This window comes from Capricornis sumatraensis, chromosome 12 (genome assembly GCF_032405125.1).
Source record: "Capricornis sumatraensis isolate serow.1 chromosome 12, serow.2, whole genome shotgun sequence".
Lineage (NCBI taxonomy): Eukaryota > Metazoa > Chordata > Mammalia > Artiodactyla > Bovidae > Capricornis > Capricornis sumatraensis.
Window position 1 is genome coordinate 84,719,759 of NC_091080.1, and position 23,147 is coordinate 84,742,905.

Consider the following 23,147-nt stretch of genomic DNA (forward strand, 5'->3'; position numbering starts at 1 on the left):
TGCTTAGTAAATGCTCAATAAATGTGACCTAGTAATTATTTTATCTTTCCAGTGGAAAAGTAATGCTAATGAGCAAGTGCCTGCGTACAGGCTCTGTCACTTCAGTCGTGTCCAACTCTTCGAGACCCCATGGACCATAGCTCGCCAGGCTTCTCTGTTCATGGAATTTCCCCAGCAAGAATACTAGAGTAGGTTGCCATGCCCGCCTCCAGGGGATCTTCTTGACCTAGAGATTGAACCTACGTCTCCTGCGTCTTCTGTTTTGCAGGCAGTTTCTTTACCGCTGAGCCGCCAGGGAAGCCCTAATGAGCAAGATGAGCCTACTGTTAAATATTTAGAGTTTTGCCAGCATGCATGACAATGGCTCTCATCTCTGCTATAGTCAACTTTAATAAAGTCTGGAAATCAATCACTTGCCTGTCATTTCAAAGATCATTTACTTGGTGGCTATAGTAGGCACTGTAATGGTGCTCAGACTCTCAACCCACATAAGAATTTCATGGATGGTTTGATTGTGTTTCCCCTCAATGGCACATAAGCTAAGGAGATACATTTTATCTACACTTATAGGATGAAGCTAGATTGAGAATAGTAAAAACTCTTGAAGACTTTGACCTGGGCCCAACTGAAAAGTGTGTGAGGATCAACTCGGTGTCCAGTGGTCTGGCCGAAGAAGACCTGGAGGCCATCCTGCAGTCTCGGGTCCTTCCTTCCAGCCTCATGCTCCCGAAGGTTGAAGGTCCTGAAGAAATCCACTGGGTGAGTAGCTCATACACTTTGCTTTAATTAAAGACTGGCAGAAAGGAAGGGTTTGGATGCTTCAGGTTTTGAAAATGCATACACAGAGCAGAGGAGAATGGAATCGAGAAAAAGGAACCAAAAAGACCATATCCTGCATCCAAGGAGAACCTGGCTTTGCCCTAAGTGTTCAACAGGAAACGCTCTACACTTGAAATGATGCTTCTGCTGCCTGCACAGATATGTGGTTTGGACAGAACAGCTTCCTGTAGAGCAACCCTGGAAACCAGCTTACCTGGGACTAGATACAGCTAGGCCCTACCCCTCCACCTGGAAGAGTAGAGATGTGCATGGCTCTTAGGCAGATTGGTTTGAAGTCATCGTGGATGGCAAAAGCACATTAACTGCAAAGGAAAAAAATGAACCTAAAGGAGGAGAGGAAAAGGTCACTCCTTAGGGCAACTGGAGGAAGAGACAGGAAGCTTTTAACTAGTGGTTTTAATTAGCACAGATATTATTTCCTGAACAGTTCCCTAGTTCATCCTTTTTAAATTGCTGACAGGTGTGTTTGTTTCATGACAGACTTTTCAGCCAATAAAACCCTGGCATGTCAAATTACTTAAGAAAACTTTGAAATGGGCCTGATTATACTATGATTGTTTTCATTGTTAAAACAGGACCTGGGTTGGGGAGTTGGGTGGGGCTAGACTTTATTTAGGGGTCACTGTGATGCTGCAGATCCCTGCTGAATATAGGGTGGTTCCATTGTGCCAGTCGGGGGCAGGGGGGGTGCCCATGGCACCCGGATGCTGGAGGCGTGGTGAGGGCGTGTGGACAGCTTTTTGATGCCATGTCCGAGGTGACCTCTAAAGTGGTGGCTACAACTGAGTCTTAGACATGACACCCAGACACAGCTCACCTTTTCAGCCCTCACAGCTGTGTCAGCTTTGTGCTTTCTAGTGCCGTGGCTGCCTGTCACACGTGGGTAGAAGCACTTGAAGTGTGGCCAGTCCAGACTGAGATGTGCTGTAAGTGTAAAATACACCCGGGACTTCGAAGACCTCACAGCACCCTCCCCACACACCCACCCCCCTGCAAAAAAGAGAATGTAAATCATCTCAATAATTTTTAATGTCGATGACATGTTGAAATGATAATATTTCAGACACACTGGGGTGAATAAACCTCTTATTAAAATGAAACTCACCTGTTTCATCCTTCTCTTTTAATGCAGCTACTGCAAAGTTTAGAATGACATACACAGCTGCCATTATTTTTCTGTTGGACAGTTCCGCGCGGCGTCTTCTTGAAGACCTCCATTCAAGGGCCCCCCGTTTACTTTCCAAACTAGAGTTCTCCTGGGCTAGGTCACCCCCCAGCAGCTGGGAGGTGCTGGTGAGAGGAGGTTCACATCCTCCAGGTCTGACTGATCCGGACGTGTCCTAGGTTGATTGAAATGGAATCTGAAGTCACTGTTCCCTTTTGGATTCTGAGTTAATGCCTATTTATCACTGTTATTACCCCTCATTTGAGAGGGGAGGGCTCACCCCGGCCTTCGGCCACAGCCTCTGTTTGCTGTTTTAAATCCCTGGCTTGTGAGGAAAGTACCGAAATCTAAATAGGATTTCTAGTTAACAGAAGTCTTCGGGGCTGTTTATTTTTTGCTCTCCGTTTGTATTTATGTGAAGCATAAAACCCAGAGCCTGATGCACAACTGAAAGATGGGCTTCCTTGTTTTCTTTTGTGTGAGAATCTCTTACTGGCCTTTTGTCGCTAGTGTGGGTTCTTGTTTGACTGGCACGGCTTATTGGACTATAACAAGCGTGACTCTGCCTCCTTTGTGGTGGGACAATTCTCCCACAAATCCCGAACGGGGTGCATTCTTCCAGCACACTATTGGGTGTGCACTGGAATTGAAAGAATTGCTGAGCCCGGCTACTTCATCTCCTCCCCAATCTCTTTGTGATCGTCCCCCTTCTTTCCCTCCCCCGACACAACCCCCCCCAGTCCCCTCCACCTCGCTGAAATGAACACTTTACCAGGCCGGAAACATTTAATCGTCTCCTTTTGAAAAAATTAATTGAAACTTCTCCACTAGTTACCTTTTGTGTTAGTACTTAATGCAATTTTTAAGAAAGAAGGGGAGGAGGAGGAGGAGGAGGATGGGCTAGAATATTTAATTTTTAAATGCCCCTCCTGGCTTAAAAACAAAAGGCTAATATAGAGAATTTTCTCACTAGGAACCAGGGAAGGGGTTGTAAAAGATTTACCCAGTTTTTTATGGGTTTTGTAGTTATAACTATTATCACCAAGAATGGGACAAGTGACGTTTCAAGGTTTTGTTTTGAACAAGAAAAAATTTTTTTTGGCTGCACAGGTAACCCCAAAGCCACTAATATTTTATCACCCATTTTCTAGCTTCAATGCGACATAAATTATGTTTTCTTTCCATTTTCGTGGAATACTATATGTTTGTCCCCTGAAATTGTAGCCTTCGCTTCCTCCTTACTATTTTGGTTGAGTTATTCCTTCCCTTGTAAAGTTGCTAAGGAGGTGATGATGATGGTGTCGAGGAAGGGAGGGGCAGTGGGTGCAACTGGGAATAATTCTTCATTACTGAAAGCTGTGATTTATTTTAGCCTAATTGTAAAGTTACTGCAAATTGCTCAAAAGCTTTTTAAAGATCCCAGTGATTAGATTTTTTTTGGTGGTTGTGGTGGGGAGGGACGCTGCATAGGCAAGGAGGGGGCAGCTAAAAGGGGAAATAACACCTCTAATCCTGCTTCTGGTAAATAGGCTGCCAGCTTTTAAAATGAGTTTCCTTTCTATTAGTCAGAATATTATGCTAAGCCTTAAGCATTAGTTTTTTTATGTTGCCATAGCAGCCCTGTTCCTGCAGGGCGGTGACCTGCGATGATTACAGTACAAAGCTTATAGGGTCTTGAAACCCCCTTTGAAGATGAAAAGTCTTTGATGGTTTATATTTATGCAAATCTCTTAGATATGATTTACCCAACTGAGACTGAATGGAGAGATGATTAAAATTCCCTTTTCCTTTGATATCCATTAGTGGCTGAATATTCCTTAAATTTAAAATGGATATATATGTTTTTATCTTTATTTACAAAAATATCTTTATCGTACCTGTGTGTGTGTGTGTTTTTATCTCCCCACATCTTATTAGATCTAGATGGACATAATAGATTTACAATTTAGAGTGTGGTGGGGTTTTTTTTTTCCCCTTTGAAAGGGGTGGGGGGAGATCTGTGTGAGAGCTTTTGTATGTTTCCAGATGATAGATTTTGGAATTTGGGCTACCCCACTGACAGCACAGAGCTAGCTGTGAACTGGTCTCATGGAAAAAATTGGCGAGCTTTGGTCTTCAAAGAATTAAACTTCCTTTTTAAGGTCTTCCTAGGTAAGCTAAAAAATTATGGAGAAAAACCTCGGAACAAAGGGTAATGTCGCTATAATGAATAATATGGATTCCACGTAGAACGCTGCTGAACAGTCACATTGATGTCCTTCTGGGTCGGAAACGAAACCAGAATGGCAGGTAGAGCCGAGCCTTCATTGTTTTAGGGGCCTGCCACTTGCACTGAACGAAATGGAGGCGAGAGGTCTTAAGTAAATATGTTTTCAAGGAAAGTATTTAAACTCAAGAATCTCTCCTTCTGTCTCTAACTCCTAGGCCTCAAATTGTTCCTTCAGGAAAAAAGAAAATGATACTGTTTGGGGTTTTACTATTTCATTTGGTGGAAACTTTATTACCTTTTTTCCTTAGTCTTTCCTCTGTTTTTTTTCTTCTTTAAAATTCTTTTATGTATTACTTCCTCAAGTCAAAGACTTAAATACTACTTCTATTCTAGAGGTCAATGATTGTACATTTTTGCCCCCACTAGTCACCTATGACGCTTTTTATTTTAGTTTACAGACAAATTTTCATTCTACTTAAAAGACCGAAAACTTGAACAACCTATGAATTTAATCCCTTTTGTGGAAACTGCAATGGGTTTGCTCAATTTTAAGGTAAGAAATCCATAATGTGGCTAATAAGTCAGTATTTTATTTATTACCTGAAAAGAACTTTGGTTTTCAGTCTTGACATCTGCTTAAAATATTTTTCTAGAAAGATTTATAAAGCACAGTAAACCTTGAGCACCATGTGTTATCTGTAACAACCAAAAACCAGGTTGTGAGCATCTTAGAAAACAAAGAAACTGGCTAAGTAGCAAGAAAAAACTTCCTAGTCCTAAATATTTAAATGAAACATTTATATATCCCTGGCATTAATTTTAATTAATCACTGTAAATTTTTGCTGTGAATTATTTCATTTATAGAGTAAGTGTACATGAACATATGTCACCCTTATGAATTAACTTTCAGTTATTCTTTTGTGACAATTGCCATCTACTGGGAAATTTTCAGGCCTGTTTGTAGCAACATTAACTATAATGTCTAATAGCCGAGATTACTGTTTCTGAGTTAGTGTACATACTAATTTGTTCTATGTTATTTTAACTTGCCACATTAGAATGTAAAATACTTCCTAATGTACATACGAGCTTTTTCACCATTGTATGATCGCATTGAACTATGTGCCTTAACAAATTCATAGCCAGCTTGTTTCTTCCTGTTGATCAGTGGCCATCTAAGTTGTTATCCAAAATATGCTTCATTCACATTCCATCTGACCTGTAAACATCACTGTAGTACCCCATCGCAGAGGGCAGGAGAGGAGAAATACCTAAAAACAAAAAGAGAAAGTCCAGCTGTACTGGGGAGGTAATAGGCGAACCAGTGCTCGGAGAGGAAACTTGGAGACCTGCTGGCCCGTGCAGGAGGGGCAGAGTGCAGACGCTTGGGGAGCTGCATCAGCACGTTTACACCAGGAACCACAAGTTCTTCCAGCCTGCCCTAGAATTCTGAGAATATAATCGATGCATATTTCCTAGACGCAACTAGATTCATACAGTGATTTCATTTGAAGCACTGACTTGCCATTTTATTCATAATATACTTAGAAGTGCTCACAGCCCCTGAAATTGATCAACAGTGCTCTCACCCGTTCCTCATGTCTTCCCCACCCACAGATATTAGCATGCTGACTCTCCACCTTTCCAGAGTCACAGTTGTGTCTAAGATGACTGCTATTCATCTTTATTTTCACCAAGAAATGTCCATGCTTATTAATACATCTTGGATGACTTACTGCGTTTTTATTTTCTCTTCTGGAGTTGTAGAGTTCTGTATTGTTTGTTTTTAATCCTGAGACCATTTACTGAGAAATCTTGATCCCAGTGCAAATAATCCAATTAGTTTGATTTTTAAATTATTTCCTTTTCTCCTGCGCCTTTATGTTCATTGTTGGAAGGTCTCCTAAAGCAGAAACAAATTTTGGAAGAAACAGAAGTAACTTCTAGTACCATCAAAATGAGTGAACTTGAAAGTTTCTCTAAAGATTGGATGAACTAAAATGTGAACATTATATCAATATTAATAACATATTTACAACTATATTAATATAATCCATTAAGCAAAGCTAATACATGCAACATAATTTACATTGGACAATATTAAGTACTTTTGAAAGGGGTGAATTGGGGCTGCATTTTCGGGATAGCTTTCAGCCAAACGGTGTTAGGAGTTGCATCTTTCTGTTTCTGAAATATACCATGCTGCTTTTCTCTAATGTGTGTGTGTATGGTTCTGTTCTTTTACAGGCAGTGTGTGAAGAAGCAGTAAAGAACGGGCCTCAAGTGGGTCTTTTTCTAGATGCTGTAATTTTTGGAGGAGAAGACTTTCGAGCCAGCATAGGTGTCAAAGACATGTTTCTCCTCTCATTCCTGCTGTGTTTATGTGTATATATTTTTCCTTTGCCCCTTCAAGAATGGGCATTTACATGGCAACATCAATTTGCCAACCATGACCATGGGCAACACTTCGAGATAATTTAGGGCACCTCATAGCTGTCCTGCTTCCAGAACCCTACATCAACACTTCCATTCATTTATAAAATAACTAATAAAAAGCTTGTCGTAGCCTCAGACGTGTTCAGGTCTATATGACGTCTACTTATTGTTCATAATCAGTACATTATGTGAACAACTTCTCTGTTGTTTAAACATGCTGTTTTCCCATTAGTCTGAGGGCTGTCTAGACTTGTAACACAAATTTAAGGCAATTTCACATTGCTTTAGTGAATCATTTTCTACACTGAATGTAGTATGTAAATATTTAACATAGATCTCAAATCCACCCTAATATATTTCTAAATATATTTCTGAGCTCCTTTATTATAAAATATTTATTGAGATAGTATGCTGGTTTTCACTGATCTTCCTCCTCCCCTGGGCACACTATGTCTTTGGTCTGGGTAGATGTATCACTAGAGGCTGTGAGTGTGTCTAGAAAAGGGGCCTCAGCCACAAAGCATTTTCAAAACCCCAGTCCCAGTGACCTGAAAACTGGAGCATTCCCTAAGCAGTGTCATGGTCCAGATATAAACAGTGACACTTGGTCCCCCTTCCTGGGGGGAAAGAAAGGAACTTATTTTAATACCACTCTTTCCAGGAGACTTTTGTGTATACAACAGCTCAGTGGACACTTTCTGCCTCCCTCAAAACCAGTGTCCTTTCGTTTCTCCCAGTTCCCCATCCACACCCCAAAGCTGCTGTATTTGGCTCAGAACCTCGGTTATGACACAGCATTGCAGCCACAGTACCCGAATTCTGTGCTCAGCGAAGGGAGTTAACTATTTCCACGCACAGCTATTTGGCCACCTTGTATAGTGCTGACTTTGGAGTGACACTTTCTTTTTTTTTTTTTTTGGAGTGACACTTTCTGAGCAATGGCAAGAAGGAAAAGAATACACCAGGAGTCCTTTGTGACCTATTGAGTCATTTGTGTCTAGTTTGCGAGATAGGGGAGGGGCCTTCTCTTAATGCATGTGCAAGTAATTACTTGAAAAGAGCTTTGCACGATAAAGAGACACAAGTGAGAGTTAACTCTGCCTACGCAGAACCCTCTCTTCTTTTTTATTTGCATCATCCTTTCCCTAGGGTGAAATCCCCAGGTAGACACAGAAGTCTTTACACACTTGAGTTTTTGTAATAGTAGGTCAAGGTCCAGTTTCCAAAGTTAACATCTGCTTTCTCTGTCAACACTTCAGGTGCAACAAGTAGCAAGGAAACCCAAGATATCCTCTACGCTCGACAGAAGATTATTGTTGTAGCAAAGGCCTTCGGTCTACAGGCCATAGATCTGGTGTACATCGACTTCCGGGATGAAGAGGGGCTCCTCAGGCAGTCGAGAGAAGGAGCTGCAATGGGATTTACTGGTACGATTCTCGATAATACCCTAAAAAGCAGCATCTAGTTTATGCAAACTTTCCAGAAAAATAGAAATGTAACCAGGAACTGGGTGTATTTAATGTAGCCAGGTGACTCATATACTTATCCCACTGTTTGAAACATGAAAAAGTTATCCAGAACAAGAACCTGCCAGACAAAGGGTAATATCCGTCTTTGGCTCTGCAAGTCAAAAAACAAAGCACTCATTTTAGTTTCTCCTGATAATACCTACCAGTTTTTTCTGTCCTCAATAATAATTCTTCTGCAGTTTTTGCTGATGTGAGGGGAAGAGCAAGGCCATTATAAGCAGTGTTTCTGAGTGAACTGCCTTAAGAATTTGAGTTGATGGGTAGGAAAAAAAAAGTACTCAAATATCCAAAATATTAATTTATTTCTGAAAAACATCTAGTGATATTTTCTTTTTTCTTTTTAACTAATAACCAGCTTTTTATTTTTCTGCCACTTCAAGTCCCTCCTTTCCCTTCCACCACCCAGTGAGCGTCTGTGCACCGGGTGACACCTACGGGCGTTGGCTGGCATTAAGATCAGCGGGTCCTTGAAATCCGGTCCCGGAGCGCAGGCAGATAGGTATCTGTTGATTGGTGTGCCCAGTCACTCATACCCAGGAGCCCAGGGAGCAACCGAAAATTGTATTTTTGAAACAAGAATCTATTTTTTTAAAAACCACAATAGGATTCTGTACACAAACATGTCTGCAGTTGTACACACACACACACACAACTGTGGGTAAAAAGCACCATAATCTCTTTTATTATTATTTGTTCTTCTGCTGCAAGTTCTAAGAATATTGTGATCAGAAATGCACCACCCAAAAATAAGAGAGACAAGCATCCATGCTATTCTTCTTGTAAATGTTTTTGAAATGTGTTTGCGTAGAGGTGACTGAAACATTTCATAAAATGACCTTCAATATAAAAGATACCTTAATGGATGATAATTTAACCCAAAGTAAAATGGAAAGACTGAAGAAACAATGTTAGTTTATAGGAGAATTAAATAAAGCCCTGACCTTTGCATTTGTGTTTTTATTTATTTTTTTAGGGTTTCAGGGAGCCTTTTTATTTAAAAGAGCATCATTATTTGCTTTAACTGTGGCAGTAGGAGTAATGCCAACACTCTGCATTTGACAGAGTGCATAATATAGGCAAGGTGCCTGACCAGAGATCTTTCAGTCTAAATAAAACAAATATTATGTGTTGGTGTTTTTAACACAAAGAGTTAAAAATGTGATTTCCCCCACATCTGCTAAATGAATAAGATGTCTGTTATAGAGAATTTCTCAATCATCTGAACTATTAATAAATGAATCGCCCCTACATTTAATAGTGACCCAGAAGAAAAGAGTTCCTGGCATTGATTGTCCTTGCTCTGTACCTGTGACACCTGCCTCTTTCCGATGACCTCTTAGGATGTGACCCAAATGGAAAAGTTGGAGAAAGACTCCATGAAATCTGTCTAATAGACCCTGATGTTGTTGGTCTAAACTATGTGGCATTGGCTGCCAAGCAGCCAGATGTTACTCTGAAATGGGCACTAATACAATTTAAAAAAAAAAAAGAAAGCACCGAATTGATGGGGCCTCTCTGATCATCACTCAGGATAACCTGGGTGTCCTCTGCTTCCTCTAGGGTAAGTGTTTGCTCCAGAACTTGTACGAGAGTTTGCGAGTTTCTCCAAGAGAGAGGACTGAATTAAATTGGTCCCTAATTCGATCGTAGCAGACAAGTTATTTCAAATCAGATTTAAATTTCCAGACTGTGCCCAACTCAGTGTGAGGAGCTTACAGACTTGGCACCATTGTTTCTCAACAACAGGGAGTATTAAATCACACACAAAAAAATGGAAGTAGAAGGGAGGGGGAGGTAGGGAGGGTACAGTGCCCATTATACATTCAAGGGAACAAGTCAGGGAAGTAGGAAGCTAAACCTCAGAGCCATCTTGCAGTTTTTAGAAAGAAAGGTCTTTCTTGTCCCAACGTTATTTCTATACACCAATAAAAGGTGATTGGTCTGATAATAAGATAGGAGATTATTGGTAGTATTTTAAAACAACGAATGCTTTAATGAGCATTTTACGCCACTCATGATCTGTTTGTCCTAATTATTTGTCATGTAATTGCCATACTTTGAGCTTTGCACAAAAAGGGAGAAAAGGAAAGAAGGAAGAAAAGGGGAAGGAAGGAGGGAGGGCAGGAAAAGAGAACTGCGTACCCTATTTGAAGCAAAAGACTGAAAGTTTTAAAATTCAATGAAGTATTGTGTTATCTATAACACTGATAAGGATCTATGCTATAAGAATTTTCCAGGCTTTAAAAAATTAGATTTTTTTTTTAATGAGTTGTCCTTTTGTGACACGTAACCATGCCTCAGACAGCAGGTTATAGTTTCTCTTCTGTAATCATTGTTTCACAGGGCCACAATCCATGTAGATTGATTTTAAATCAATGCATTAGCTATATAAATGACTATTAACTTTAGGAATTATTTTTATAAAAAGAATCCGAAAATAAATCTTGGAATAAAGCTTTAACAGCTGACTTAGGCATCACAGTTATTCCAGTACTACATGCTGAGAAGAAAGATTATAAATATGAAGCACTATGGGTTTTCTTCTTTTTTGCAGTCTTTTGTAGAAGACAAAAATGGCACCATCATACAGTTACCTAAAAGACTTGACAGGTATTGATTTAAAGCACGATATATCAAGTGGTACTGTAAAAAGGATTTCATGGTCATAAATTTTAATGTCTTCCAATTTTGCACCCTCTCAGTAACTTGTCAATAACAACTCTTCTGTATAAAATATTTGCTTCACTCCCACATGGCATTAAAGTCTGCCATTCAGTTGTTGGGATATAGAAGATCAATGAAAGACAACTTCACATATGGAGGTTCATAAATTTCTAAAACTTAACACATATCTTAAAATTTAGCCTCATTACCAAAATATGGCTACTTGAAAGCCTCTATTAGTTTCACAGCATTGTAAATAGTTTAAGTTTTGCTTCTCAATTTATGGTATCTGTACCAAGAAGTTCCCATGAAATCTGGCTTTTTACCCAACAGTGTAAGTTGTGTACATAAATTATAAAATTCAGGACCAACAATTAGTACACAGTGACGACCAGACAGACATCCTTTATTGATCACATTGTAACAACTGCTAGATTACTTAAATATGATTTCAGTATCTGATATTGAAAAATCTCGTTTGTCATCACTGATGTTATTTGTTCCCAGAAATTTATATAGGATTTTAATGTTTTATTAGTATGCTCTCAGATAAGAATGAAACAACGTGAGGATGTTTTAATTAAGCCACTCTGAAGACAAGATATTGTTATATTTATTCACTTAAACTCTTTTTCATGAAATGCTAAAAAAATTTTTTCTTAGAAACTTTGTTCTTTTTCTTATTCGACAGAATAATGACCATAACAGGAATGGACTTTTATAAAACATCAAGGATATAATTTGTACTTAAAACAGCTATTTCAAAAGCAAAGCAAATTGATATGCCAGCAAATATACTTGGCAGAGTAAATTATCATTAAGCATACATTCATTTTTAAAGAACCAAATATGTCTATAATTTTATCATATTATAAAATATAATCTCATCATTATTACATTAAATTATGTTGTACTTTATTAATGACCTGATTAGATTTCATTCTTCCCTGATTATTAAATTGTTCATAGAATCCTGTGACTCTAATGTAATATTTTTATTTAAGGTTCTTAAAGTTTTTTTAAAGCTATTGCTGTAGAAATAAGATTTCTTCTGCAGTGTCTAATAATCTGTATAAAGGAGAAATATCCAGTCTTCATTCCATAAGTAGAAAGGGAAAATCTGGGGCTTTTTTGTTGTTGTTAGAAAAACATTTTGTATTTTTTTTTTATTTAAACATTTAAAAATGTGGTAATCTAGAGACCCTCAGTGTTCAACTCTGCTTTCTTTTTTACTATACTGGATAAAATTTTTTAATTGAAATCCAATTTTATATTAGTGGTTAGACAAGATGCACCATATTCATCTGAAAGAACGAAAATTAAATGTATTATTATAAGACACCATTTGATATTAATGTAGTTATAACACCTGCTTCCGTAACCTCTATGAAAACCGACAGGCCGCTTTTAAAAGAAATCATGGAAGGTGGAATAATGGTACAGAAAAAGCCAAAGACAACTTACAGAATTGGAAAGAATTAACATGTAATTTTTTCTACTTTAATTCAAAATAATTGTTCTAATTTGCAGACATTATCCTTTAAAGTTCCAGCCAAAGCAGTCAATCAGTGAGCTGCCTGGTCAATCCACCTGTAACTAAAAATGAGAGATTTTCTGCACTAAGGTGACATTTCTATAGCATCCAAAACACAATTACTGCCTTTGTTGTATTTGTTCTTCTGTGGTGTTCTGGAAAGGCCTGCCTGATTGTGGTCATTTTCTTTTTAAAAAGTTCTGAACAGAATGAGTTATTTTACATACAGTCTGTAAGGCAGGCATTCGGGAGCCTGGCGCGGCTGAGACATTTTGTTTGAACATCTGTTTGTTGTTTTGTGCTTCCGGTGTTATTAATCTTCTCGTAGGTAAGCAGGTGATACACCCGAACCAAATTGCGGTGGTCCAGGAGCAGTTTTCTCCTTCTGCTGAAAAAATTAAGTGGGCTGAAGAACTGATTGCTGCTTTTAAAGAACATCAACAATTAGGAAAGGTAAACGTGTTAAAATGTCCCGAAACGGTGGGTGAAACTCATGTTTAAAATACTGTGCAGAAGAATGAAAAAATATATATTGTTTGCGTGGTTCTAAAAAAACTCCTATTTGGGGGAGGAGGATTTGTGTGGGCTTAGACGGGGACATCATTCATCAGTGAGAAATTCATTTAAGGTAAATTTGTTGCTCGTTCCTAAATATTTCACTCACTGGCTCCCAAGTTTCCCATTTTATTCTTTTCATAAACTTATACTGGCAGCCTTTGAGAAAATAGAAGTCTGTTTAGTTTTGCTCTACAGACCCCAATGCGGCATTCATATGAAAATAATTTTAGATCAAAATGAGAGCAAGTTGTAATGAAATAAACACAGTTTGATCAAATGATTCTTGGGGAGAGAAGAAATAAATTTCAAGTTATTTTAATTTGGGGGGGGGAGTACAAAAATCTCCTCCCGTTTAGTCATTAAGAGTGGGAGGTTGTCTGTGTGTTAGTACCAATTTCTGGACCTGAGATTTGGATCGAATGGAAAGCAAATTAACACTGGAGTACGGTTGTTCGTAATTTAGTGCATCACTGAGCCTCGCGTTTCCTGCTCTGTGGGTTTCTGCTGTGTAAATATTGCAGTGGTGATGCACAATCTGTCTCCACTTTGTGCCAGTAACACTTAAATGAGGTGTCGCCCGAAGGAAGATTTTATGCTAGTTGCAGCATCGTCAGTTAATTATCTTAAAGGTTATTTGCAATAATACCGTTTGCCTCTTTTTAAGGGGATGGGAGGAAAGTTGCCTTTATAAATCTATCCTAGAGGTTATATCTAAACTCAGCCTTGTTACTTACATAAAGAGTGAAGTTTTGATGCCTAGGATGCAAAACTACTCAGGAGAGAAAGTGTTGAAACATTATAAAGTTTCTAAACGTTAAACAGTAACCCCCGCCAACCAAAAAAAAGAACAAAGTTGGTTTTCAGTGGTGAACCGGTGACATCAATGTGAAACGTGTGGCTTATACTTTTCATTGGAGTAAAAACACCTAAAAATCCCAAGATTTTCAAAACTAGGTACCAATATTAAATGGGTCACTCCTTCCCTCTCATTACCTGCCTTCAATCCCAACCATGCACGCATGCTTGCCCTCACATACTTGTAGGCTCCTCTATGCACAAACTTGCACTTAAAATCAAAAGGCAGAAAATGTGACACTAGGAACATCCAAATCAGGGCTTATACCAATTTCAGGATAAATAGCAACCTTTTGTTTGAAATCAGTAATAACCATAAAAAAATTGCAGTTCATAAAAATATTTTTTCTGTATCTTGACCCCCCAGTTCAGTTCCTCCATGAATAAATATATTCATCTAGAGAGAAGAGCCATGTACTTTAACATTTATGTATGCAAAATAACTCCATTCACTGCCCTCTCCTGCCTGCTTGCCTGTGCACACACTGACTAAATGTTCTCTACCTCAGTGTGTAACTTTTTCCAGCTAAGGATATGCACCTGATTAAGTACTTCCTCCTGACATAAACTGAGGCAGGATGGGCACCATCAAAACACAGACCAAGTAGACTTCCATTCTGGCCCAACAATGCCTCCCTTAACTGTCTACACTGGGTTTCACATTGAATAAAATCAAAGGATGCCACTGGTATTATAAGCAGCTAGCGGTGTGGGAGAGGCTTCCCTAAGTTTCAGTAGCCAGCAAACAAAATTCAAACTAGAGATAAACTCTTTTACTGGCATTTAAGTTATTGAATGAAGGGAAAAGCAACACTTTTCCACTGTATCATGAAAGTGCTGTTCCCAGGGAAAATTGCCCTAAAGTGTCCTTGCCTTTTGATGATGGCAACTTACGTGTTAAATTATGAACTGTTGGGGGTTTTTTTGTTTTTGTTTTTAAATAAGAAATGCCCTCTTGTTGAGGCATAAGCTTTCACAACATTGTGGTAGCACAGCCTTTCTTAACACAGAACCATAGAAATTAGAGCAGAAGGGAGATTTACTATTAGGTCATTTCTTCCCTGCCTCATTCGTGTAGGTTTGTTTCCTACAGCAAATTCTCCTGGTGCTTTGTCCAGCAAGGTTTAAATGACTCAAGTAATGGGGCTTCCAGTGGGGACATATGGTTATTTTATCCAGTTCGCATGTTTCTTTCTCTTTGCCTATAAATTGACTGGTCACAAAAATTGGGTCTGCCAGGTAGGTGACTCTGGGTCTTGAGGGGTCTTGGGGTTTAAATAATGTAGGTTCTGTTTGTAAAGATTTAGTATAAATAGGTCGCTCAGTTGTATAAACTACTGCTTCCAACAAACATCTAATCTGTTTTATTTCAAATGTGACCCGCTGATGAAAACATAAACCCTCGGATATTTTGTCCAAAGCACAGGTGACTCAACGAATGGGAAGCTGATGGTTTGTGTCCTAGGGAGATACTTAAAATTTCTAAAAGATGTTTTTTTTCACCCTTTGATGAAAATTTCATTCAAGTAATGCTTTCAAGTAGAAATGACCCAAGAAGGCAAAATTATGTATCATTGCTTTTCTCTACTTCCTGCTCCTATCTTAAACTATACTTTGCCCTAAGACGAAAGATATAGCTTAAGTTCACCGTTAGTGCTGAGTCATTTGTATTTTCTATAGTAGTAATAATAATAATATTATTAGGAAATTAAAGTTCTACCTTTTTTTCCTCTCCCCTCCAAATAACAAATTTCATGAGAATACTTAGGTCCAAAGTAGATAAATTATTGGGGTTTATCTTTAGTATCATGGGAAATTTTTTAGTTTTTTATTAATTGAAAGTTCTAAGGAAATAAAGTTTGATACCCTTCATCCTAGTGTTGGATAAAAAATACTTTACATTAAAAATAATTTTTAAATAATAAAAAATAACAATCTGCTCATATAATCTGTCACTGTAGGGCAGGTAATGATACTTATGACTGCTTTGTTTAAGGAAACTATTTTCAAGCTAACAAAATTTGTCTGGCATAGTAACAGCTCCCAGCATAAGAATTAGGACTGTAGATTAATATTAGGGACTCATTAAAATCGGTTGGAAGTAATTTAAACATTCCACATACTCTATGCTCCTGTTTTAATTCCCATAAGCTAAAATATTTCTGCTTCAGCTGACATCAGTTCTGAGGTATATATCCACACTATTAATCTAACTTGAGTCTTTCTTCTATCCTTCTAGAAAAATACATTTTGAGATACAATCTGCATGTCATTAATTATGTTAGCCTCAAATTATTTGGTGAAATATTTTAGCCAGGATAGATCACTCCCATGTGATTTGTCTTAAATTTATATTTTCTTAAAAGTTTACATCATTTTGATGTCATTTTTCATAATAATGATTTCAGTATTTGAAAATTCTCCATTTAGAACTGAATTTAGTATTGTTTATTTTAAGATATGATTTTAGCAGTTCTTTTGTTATTAACTAAGAATTATGTATAGTATGAAAATTGGATAATTGAAACCATCTCAAACACATAATTAGTTAATATTAATAGAAACCTTAATTTATATATAAACACATATATCATACATATTTGTACTAAATATACATTCATATATGTATGATACTGTGTATTTTTTCATGTCTATATTCTAAACACAGTGTTAATTTCATCACTTCTTGGGCAAAAATGACAGCTAAAGGAAATAGTCAATTGCTCTTTTAAAATGATGGATAATGCCAGAAAATTCTAATTTAAGAATTTACCATTTCTTTCCAAATAGAGGCTCTTACAGAAAAATATGAAAGTATAGCAGAAGATATTAAGAATAGCAACATGTATTAGGTGAGATCGATTTTTAAAGGTACTTTGCTAGAATATTCATATTTCTGCAGTGTCTGGCTGCCAATATGACTTTGCTAGGTTTTCAGTGTTCTAAGCAGTCTGTTTTATTCATATGAAATCTTTAAATGCTTTGTTTGGTTTTTGGAAAGATTTTGTGTAAATTTTTTAGTATTTTTTCTTCATTTGCAAGCTGGCTAAAAACCAAGGAAGGAAAAGTGTCTACCTTTAAAATCTAGGTTCCTTTAGTAATTATAAAGGTCAAAAACAAGGTCACTAGCTGACATAACAACTATAAACAATACATGTGACTGAAACATTCTAACTTCACTCCAGAGAAAGCAATAATTCAGATTAATTGGTTTATATTAATAAGCAAATTCTCTACAGGAATATAAATGGGAACTTATATCTTAATAAAGAAAAAAAAAAGAAAGAGGTTTTTTTCCTCATGTAAATCTTTTGATCTAGAAAAATCCAAAGAATAATACCCCCTCCCTAATACTGAAATAAAGTTATTTTCATAGGTATCTGATTGTGGCTCACACACCTTTCATTTTTGTTTCCAAATGCAGGGCTTTACAAAAGAAATACTGTTTGGTCCAGATGGCCTTCTAGAAGGCTCCCTGAGAGAACTCAGAAGTCTCCCTAGCCAAAAATATTGTTTCCGCTTATTCAAGTGCCAGAAATCCCACTGCCACTCTTTCACGCAGATCAAATAAACCATCCAAAGATTTGGTTGTTGTCTTTGTCAAAGGAAAGAGTTGATTCCACTAATAGACAGCAGTGTGCCCTCCTACACTCATGCACCCCACCACCCACAGCCTTGCCCCATTTATTTGTAAGCAGAAACACTCAAAATCAGAACCAAGTGATTGCCAGTGAAAATGAGAGAGGAAGGGACATCACTCTTCTTTTGAGATGCTTAGTTATTGCATTTCTCCATTTATTTCCTTGTTAATGAAAATCTTTAGAACTATATGCCATACTTTTGACTTTTAAGAAGTCAAATTCTTAGAAAGTTGAGTCTGCCTACAATGACTTTAAAGTTGATCTGATTAACAACAAATTGCATTTAAATCAAGGCAATACAGTTTTACTGCTGATCATATCCTTGTTTCACACAGGTTTAGTGGCAAGTGGCTGGCTTAGTTTTAGAGGATAAGAGATTTTGTATGTAGGTTAAATCTGATGATTTTTCAAGTTGTTTCATCCTTGATTTATAACACATTCCTAAAGATATTTTAATCAAAATACTTCTCTTCTGGCTTATATTTTTCAGGATTTTTTTTCCCTTGCTTAATTTCAGTTGAAAACAATGTAATTCTGTTGGATGAAATCTCAGAAAATCTTCTAGTTAAATCCTTTCAGTTTACAACTTAAAAAATACACAGAGAACCAACAAGGGTTTGGAAGTTACCCAAGGTCACTCACACCCAAGGTGGTGATCCAGCCCTTACCAGAATTCGGGGCTCACTTTGTCACTAAAGATATGAGCAGAATTAACTTAAATCTGGTTTCAATTTGGTCACAATGAATCCGCACGCTAATGACCAAAACTAGATAGAGCTTTAAAAAGTATTCACTCAAAAACAAAATGTGAATTTGATTAGTTCCGATTAGAATCTTTTTCTTCGTCATACGCTTTTTTTTTTCCGCATGAGCAGTAAGTGATGAGAAAAGAAAGAGCACTGAAAATCCATGTAACTTCCCAGCTATTATTCCCCACGTGGCTCCCTCCTTCTCAATTCTGTCTTGGCCTTGTCCACCTGCCCTGCCCTAAAAAGACATCTTGGCTCTGATCACTGCAAACCTCATTCTGTTTTATTAGTCATTCGATCTCCTAAGCTAGGTTGGAAACTCTCAGAGCTAGACTGGGGCCTTTGGTAAAGAGGCCCTGTCTGACCCCGAGCTGGGTTTCATCTCACTCAAAGGACAAGTTCCCAAAGTCCTGTTCTCAGTTACACCTGTGGTTGCAGAAATACACCATGCCTTTCAGCTCCTTTAAGAGCAAGAACCAAGCAAGGGCCATGAAAGTGTGGCTTCACTCTGGGACATCTTTCTCTCTCATTCCCTCTTACGGGACTTCTCCCTCTCAGGATGTGTGAGTCTGCGTGTGTTTCCGTGTATGTCCTTCCTCTGCCTCCCCTGCTCCCTTTCTGTGGACTCTTTTTGGTTTTCTCTTTTTCTGTATCTCTCTCTTCCTTTCTTGCCACATCATCTCCACCACCCCACCCCTGTCCCCTGCCTTCTCTCCTTCTGCTGATTATACTAGAGAGGTTCCGAGCATTCCTTTGATATTTTGTGGTGCTTATTAAAGAATCCTTTCATTCTTTTTAATATTAAAAGCAGGCAAATGGAGCTTTTATTTTACCAAAAAATAGAAAGCAAAAGTTTCTAGAATTCTCTTATTTTTTTTCAAGTTAGTGGACCTCAATGAAAAAAAAAAGTGGGGGCATTTCTTACCACTAACCCAAAGAGTAAAGAATTTTCCCTATTGTACATCCTCCTGCAGCATCTTAGAAATCAGTACACGATACACATTTAGTAAATACTATTTAGCTAGCTGGTTTCTAAATTTCTGACAGTGCTAAAAAGAAATTATTCATTGTACTGTTTAACAATATATATGATACTGACATTTTTCCCCTTCTAGAAAAATTGAAAGAAAAAATTTTCACTATTTCATCAATTATTAATCATTTATATTTTAGTAAATGGCTTAAAATTTAAAGTGCCTTCTAGTTAATGTTAGTTTGTTTAGATGTATTTTCCAAAGAAAGAATAAGACTACAACATATAAAATAGAAGTTTAAAATTATTAGTCTCAGCTTCAAACTGCTATAAAATGGCCTTCATTCTCTGCTTTTCTCATAGTAATATCAGCTTAAATTTGACATAAAATATTAAATGCAAGGTATTTACATATTTATCTCAGTATTAAAAAATAAAATATTTTCCAACAAGATTTCTAGTTTCAAAAAAAATCTGAGCAGTGATAGTTGCAGAATTCTATGTAATTAGTAAAAGTCAACGAATTATATACTTGACAATGGGTGAACTTTATGGTATGCAAATAATACCTCAATAAAGCTATTTTTAAAAAACAGAAGATAAAGCTTGTTGCCTACATTTAGTGGGTTCTGAGAAGAATCTTAGAAACAGAAGGCGTCTTTGGTCTCCTTGTCTGTCTGTGAAGTAAAGAGGCTCTGGTCCATGGAGACACTCCATCTGGGCAAGTAGACAGCTCAGGACAGGTCACGTATTAAGATAATTGACCCAAACACTCACCTCAGCTCTCCTCCCTACTGTTCAGCCACCTCTACCTTCCCTTCCAAATTCATCTTTCAGATCTTCTGCTAATTCTTCTTTACTTCACCAGTTTCGTAAAACTATGGGCAGAGTCTCAAATTAATCTTACCAATGTCCAACACGTGTGTTTCTACTTCCTGTATAGAGCTCAAGCTAAATGATTTCATGCTTCCTTATTGAGAAGCAAGATGTTAATGATAATCTTCATTTTACATCCACTCAGTTCCCATGTTCCAAAGAATCTCCTCGTTTTATGCTGTGACTTTCCTTTTCCTGCTTACCGGCTACTGAAAACTGTACCATTTGACCAAAGACTCAGGCTTATATGTTTAGAAATCCAACTGTTTCACTTTGGTAGGTAGTTTTCCATGTGGTATATGCTTGGCCTGATTTTGGCTCCCAGCTTCTGGTCACCTGCCTTTGATTAGAACCTCCTCCAGCAGATATTCTAAGTTTCTTTTTTGTTTTTTAATTCTTTAAAATGCATTTGTTTTCAAATACGGGTGCTGTGTCAAATACATAGCACCTCTCAGTCTCATTACTTACAGGGACAAATCAATCTGTGATTTATAAGAGTTTAGAGGGAACAGGAAGCTTTGGGGAGGAGGGAGTCACCGTCTACTCATACATCTCCTAGAACGCAGATGACTCTCAGAACCCTTAAAGCTAGTCTGGAATCTTCAAATCTGGTCATAATCTGATGCTCTGCTCCTCCCTGGCCCTTCCTGGGATAAACTGGATGACACTTTCCCTGACTAACAACGGCAGTAGCAGTGACTGCCGCAGTGTGGTGGCAGTGGGCCTGGAGGTGGACACAGCCACAGGTGGAGGTGACCGCCCTGATGACGGGAGTGGCAGCGGCTCGCTGGGGGCAGGACCACAGCCGTGGTGACAGTGATGGCAGCAGTGGTGGCAGTCGCAGCTCCCACACACTGAGAGCCTGTCTAGTGATGTACGTCCTTTCATTTAATCCTCACAACAACCCTACAAGGGGAAGGATCATCATCCCCATTTTACAGATGAAGACATCAAGGCTCAGATCACTCAAAGCTAGGAAAAGGCAGAGCCTAGATTCACACTCAGGTTGAAGGGCTTCCCTGGTGGTTCAGTGCTTAAGAATCCACTTGCCAATGCAGGGGACCCGGGTTTGATCCCTGGGTCAGGAAGATCCCCTGAAGAAGGGAATGGCAACCCACAACAGTGTTCTTGCCTGGAGGATCCCATGGACAGAGGAACCTGGGGGCCTGGCTATGGTTCATAGGGTCACATAGAGTCAGACATGACTGAAGCGACTTAGCGCGCACATACTGCCAGTCCAGGGAACACAGATTCAACCCCTGATCGGGGAAGATCCCACATGCTGCTGCAAGGCAACTAAGCCCATGGGCCACAGCTACTGAAGCCTACATGCCCCGAAACTCGAGGGTCGCCTCTGCTGGGGGCAACTAGAGAAGCCCCCACACTGCAAGGAAGAGGCTGTGTGCTGCAACACAGACCCAGTGGAGAAAAAAAAGAAAATCCAGGAGGAGCTGAGCAGACAGCCCATATTCCTAGCCACCACCCCAGGTGAAAGAGCCCTGAGAAGCAGGTCCCTTCTCTTGGTATATCCTTGTGCATGGCTGTTTGTTTCAGCTGCAGGCTCCCGAGTTCCACTGAGAATGTGCTCGCCCGGGGAGCTGCCCATTTCTGTTAGGTGGAAAGTCACAGAAGGGCCGCTTGAATGGACGACCCGCACGCCCTCTTGGGCAGCACTGACCTGGCTGTGGACCTGCAGTGGGGGCGTACAGACCCCTTCATCCCACTCTCCAAGGAGGGTTCTGTGCTCTTCAAGCCAGACAGCTCCGGGGGAAAAGACAGGAGGGAGGCTGGGCGGGCTAAGGACGGAGCTTCTCCAGGCTTTCCCACCATTTAGAACACAGACGATAAACCTGACAGGCTGCCCAGGGTGCAGGATTCCCAGCTCCGGACACCCCCTCTGAGGCCAGGCTCCGAGGCAGGGGCAGAAGGGATCCTCTTGCAGCAGTTCCACAGGCCTGAATGGTCACTGTATTCCCCGATCAGGCACAAAATGAACCCCCTTCAAATACTGCAACTGTTAACATTCTTACAAATTATTTAAAGGGCCTCCCCATCAAAGGCTAAGGAACATCACCCATCAGCATCTCGGTGCCAGCAGTAATGACAGATCAGCCCAATGTGAATTGCCCATGTTGAATGACTTCAGTTGAGCTTTTAGAAATTTCAGGTGGAGATACACGAGCATCTGCAAATTCTCTGGTCATAGGAGTAAATGGCCATTGAATTTTAATTCAAAATATTAAAATACCTATCAAATGAGCACTCCAATTTAAAGTGTTTTAAAAAAGAAAAACATGTTTTCTATTTCCCAGGTCTTCAATAGTATTCTTTTATTGTCCCTGGCAGTTTTAGAAGATGTTTATCCATAACACAAAGGGTTACTGATATTCAGAAGCACATACAGGGATCAAATGTCACCTCCTTTAATCCTTCTTACAAATGCTTCAGGTATTTTGAGGACTTAAAATGTCATTCACATTTTTATTATTGAATTTTTTTCTCACTGAAAATATCCTTTGGTGTTTCTTCCGTCATAATAATTATTTTTAAGAGCTTCCAAGTGGGAACTCTGAATGAAAGCATATTGTATTTCAGTTGTTCCCAAGTCAGTTATTAAAATCATGTTTTCACATATTTGTTTATCTGGACCTTCTCTGTATAGCATTAATCTTTTCAGCCTCATTTCAAGTAATGATATCTCTGAAATAACAGTTTAGACATTTTTTATGTCACATCTAAATAAAATTTTAAAATACAGTATATGTAAAATAATATATATTAAATTTTTGGATATTAATTTTATAATCCTCTTAAGTACCATAGTTACCAGTCATAATTTGAAGTATACTGATTAGCAGGAAGAGTTTGAGATTTGGGGTGAAAAACCCTAGATTCTAGTCCTGTCCTACTCATGTGAAAGTGAAAGTGTTAGTCACCCAGACTCTTTGTGACCCCATGGACTGTAACCCCCCAGGCTCCTCTGTCTATGGAATTCTCCGGGCAAGAATACTGGAGTGGGTTGCCATTCCCTTCTCCAGGGATCCTCCTGACCCAGGGGGAACCTGGGTCTCCTGCATTGCAGGCAGATTGTTTACCATCTGAGCTATCAGGGAGTTC

General features: G+C 38.7%; 1 protein-coding gene across 3 annotated transcripts in view; it reads left to right on the plus strand.

Annotated features, from left to right (window-relative positions):
• CLYBL (citramalyl-CoA lyase) overlaps nt 1-23,147 on the plus strand; it is a 222,631-nt gene that overhangs the window by 189,661 nt on the left and 9,823 nt on the right. For all 3 annotated transcript variants that reach the window (XM_068984529.1, XM_068984530.1, XM_068984531.1), the window contains exons 3-7: nt 571-759; nt 4,666-4,767; nt 6,463-6,556; nt 7,911-8,078; nt 12,707-12,831. In XM_068984529.1, the coding sequence (XP_068840630.1) occupies nt 571-759; nt 4,666-4,767; nt 6,463-6,556; nt 7,911-8,078; nt 12,707-12,831 (678 nt within the window). The remainder of the gene's footprint in view (nt 1-570; nt 760-4,665; nt 4,768-6,462; nt 6,557-7,910; nt 8,079-12,706; nt 12,832-23,147) is intronic.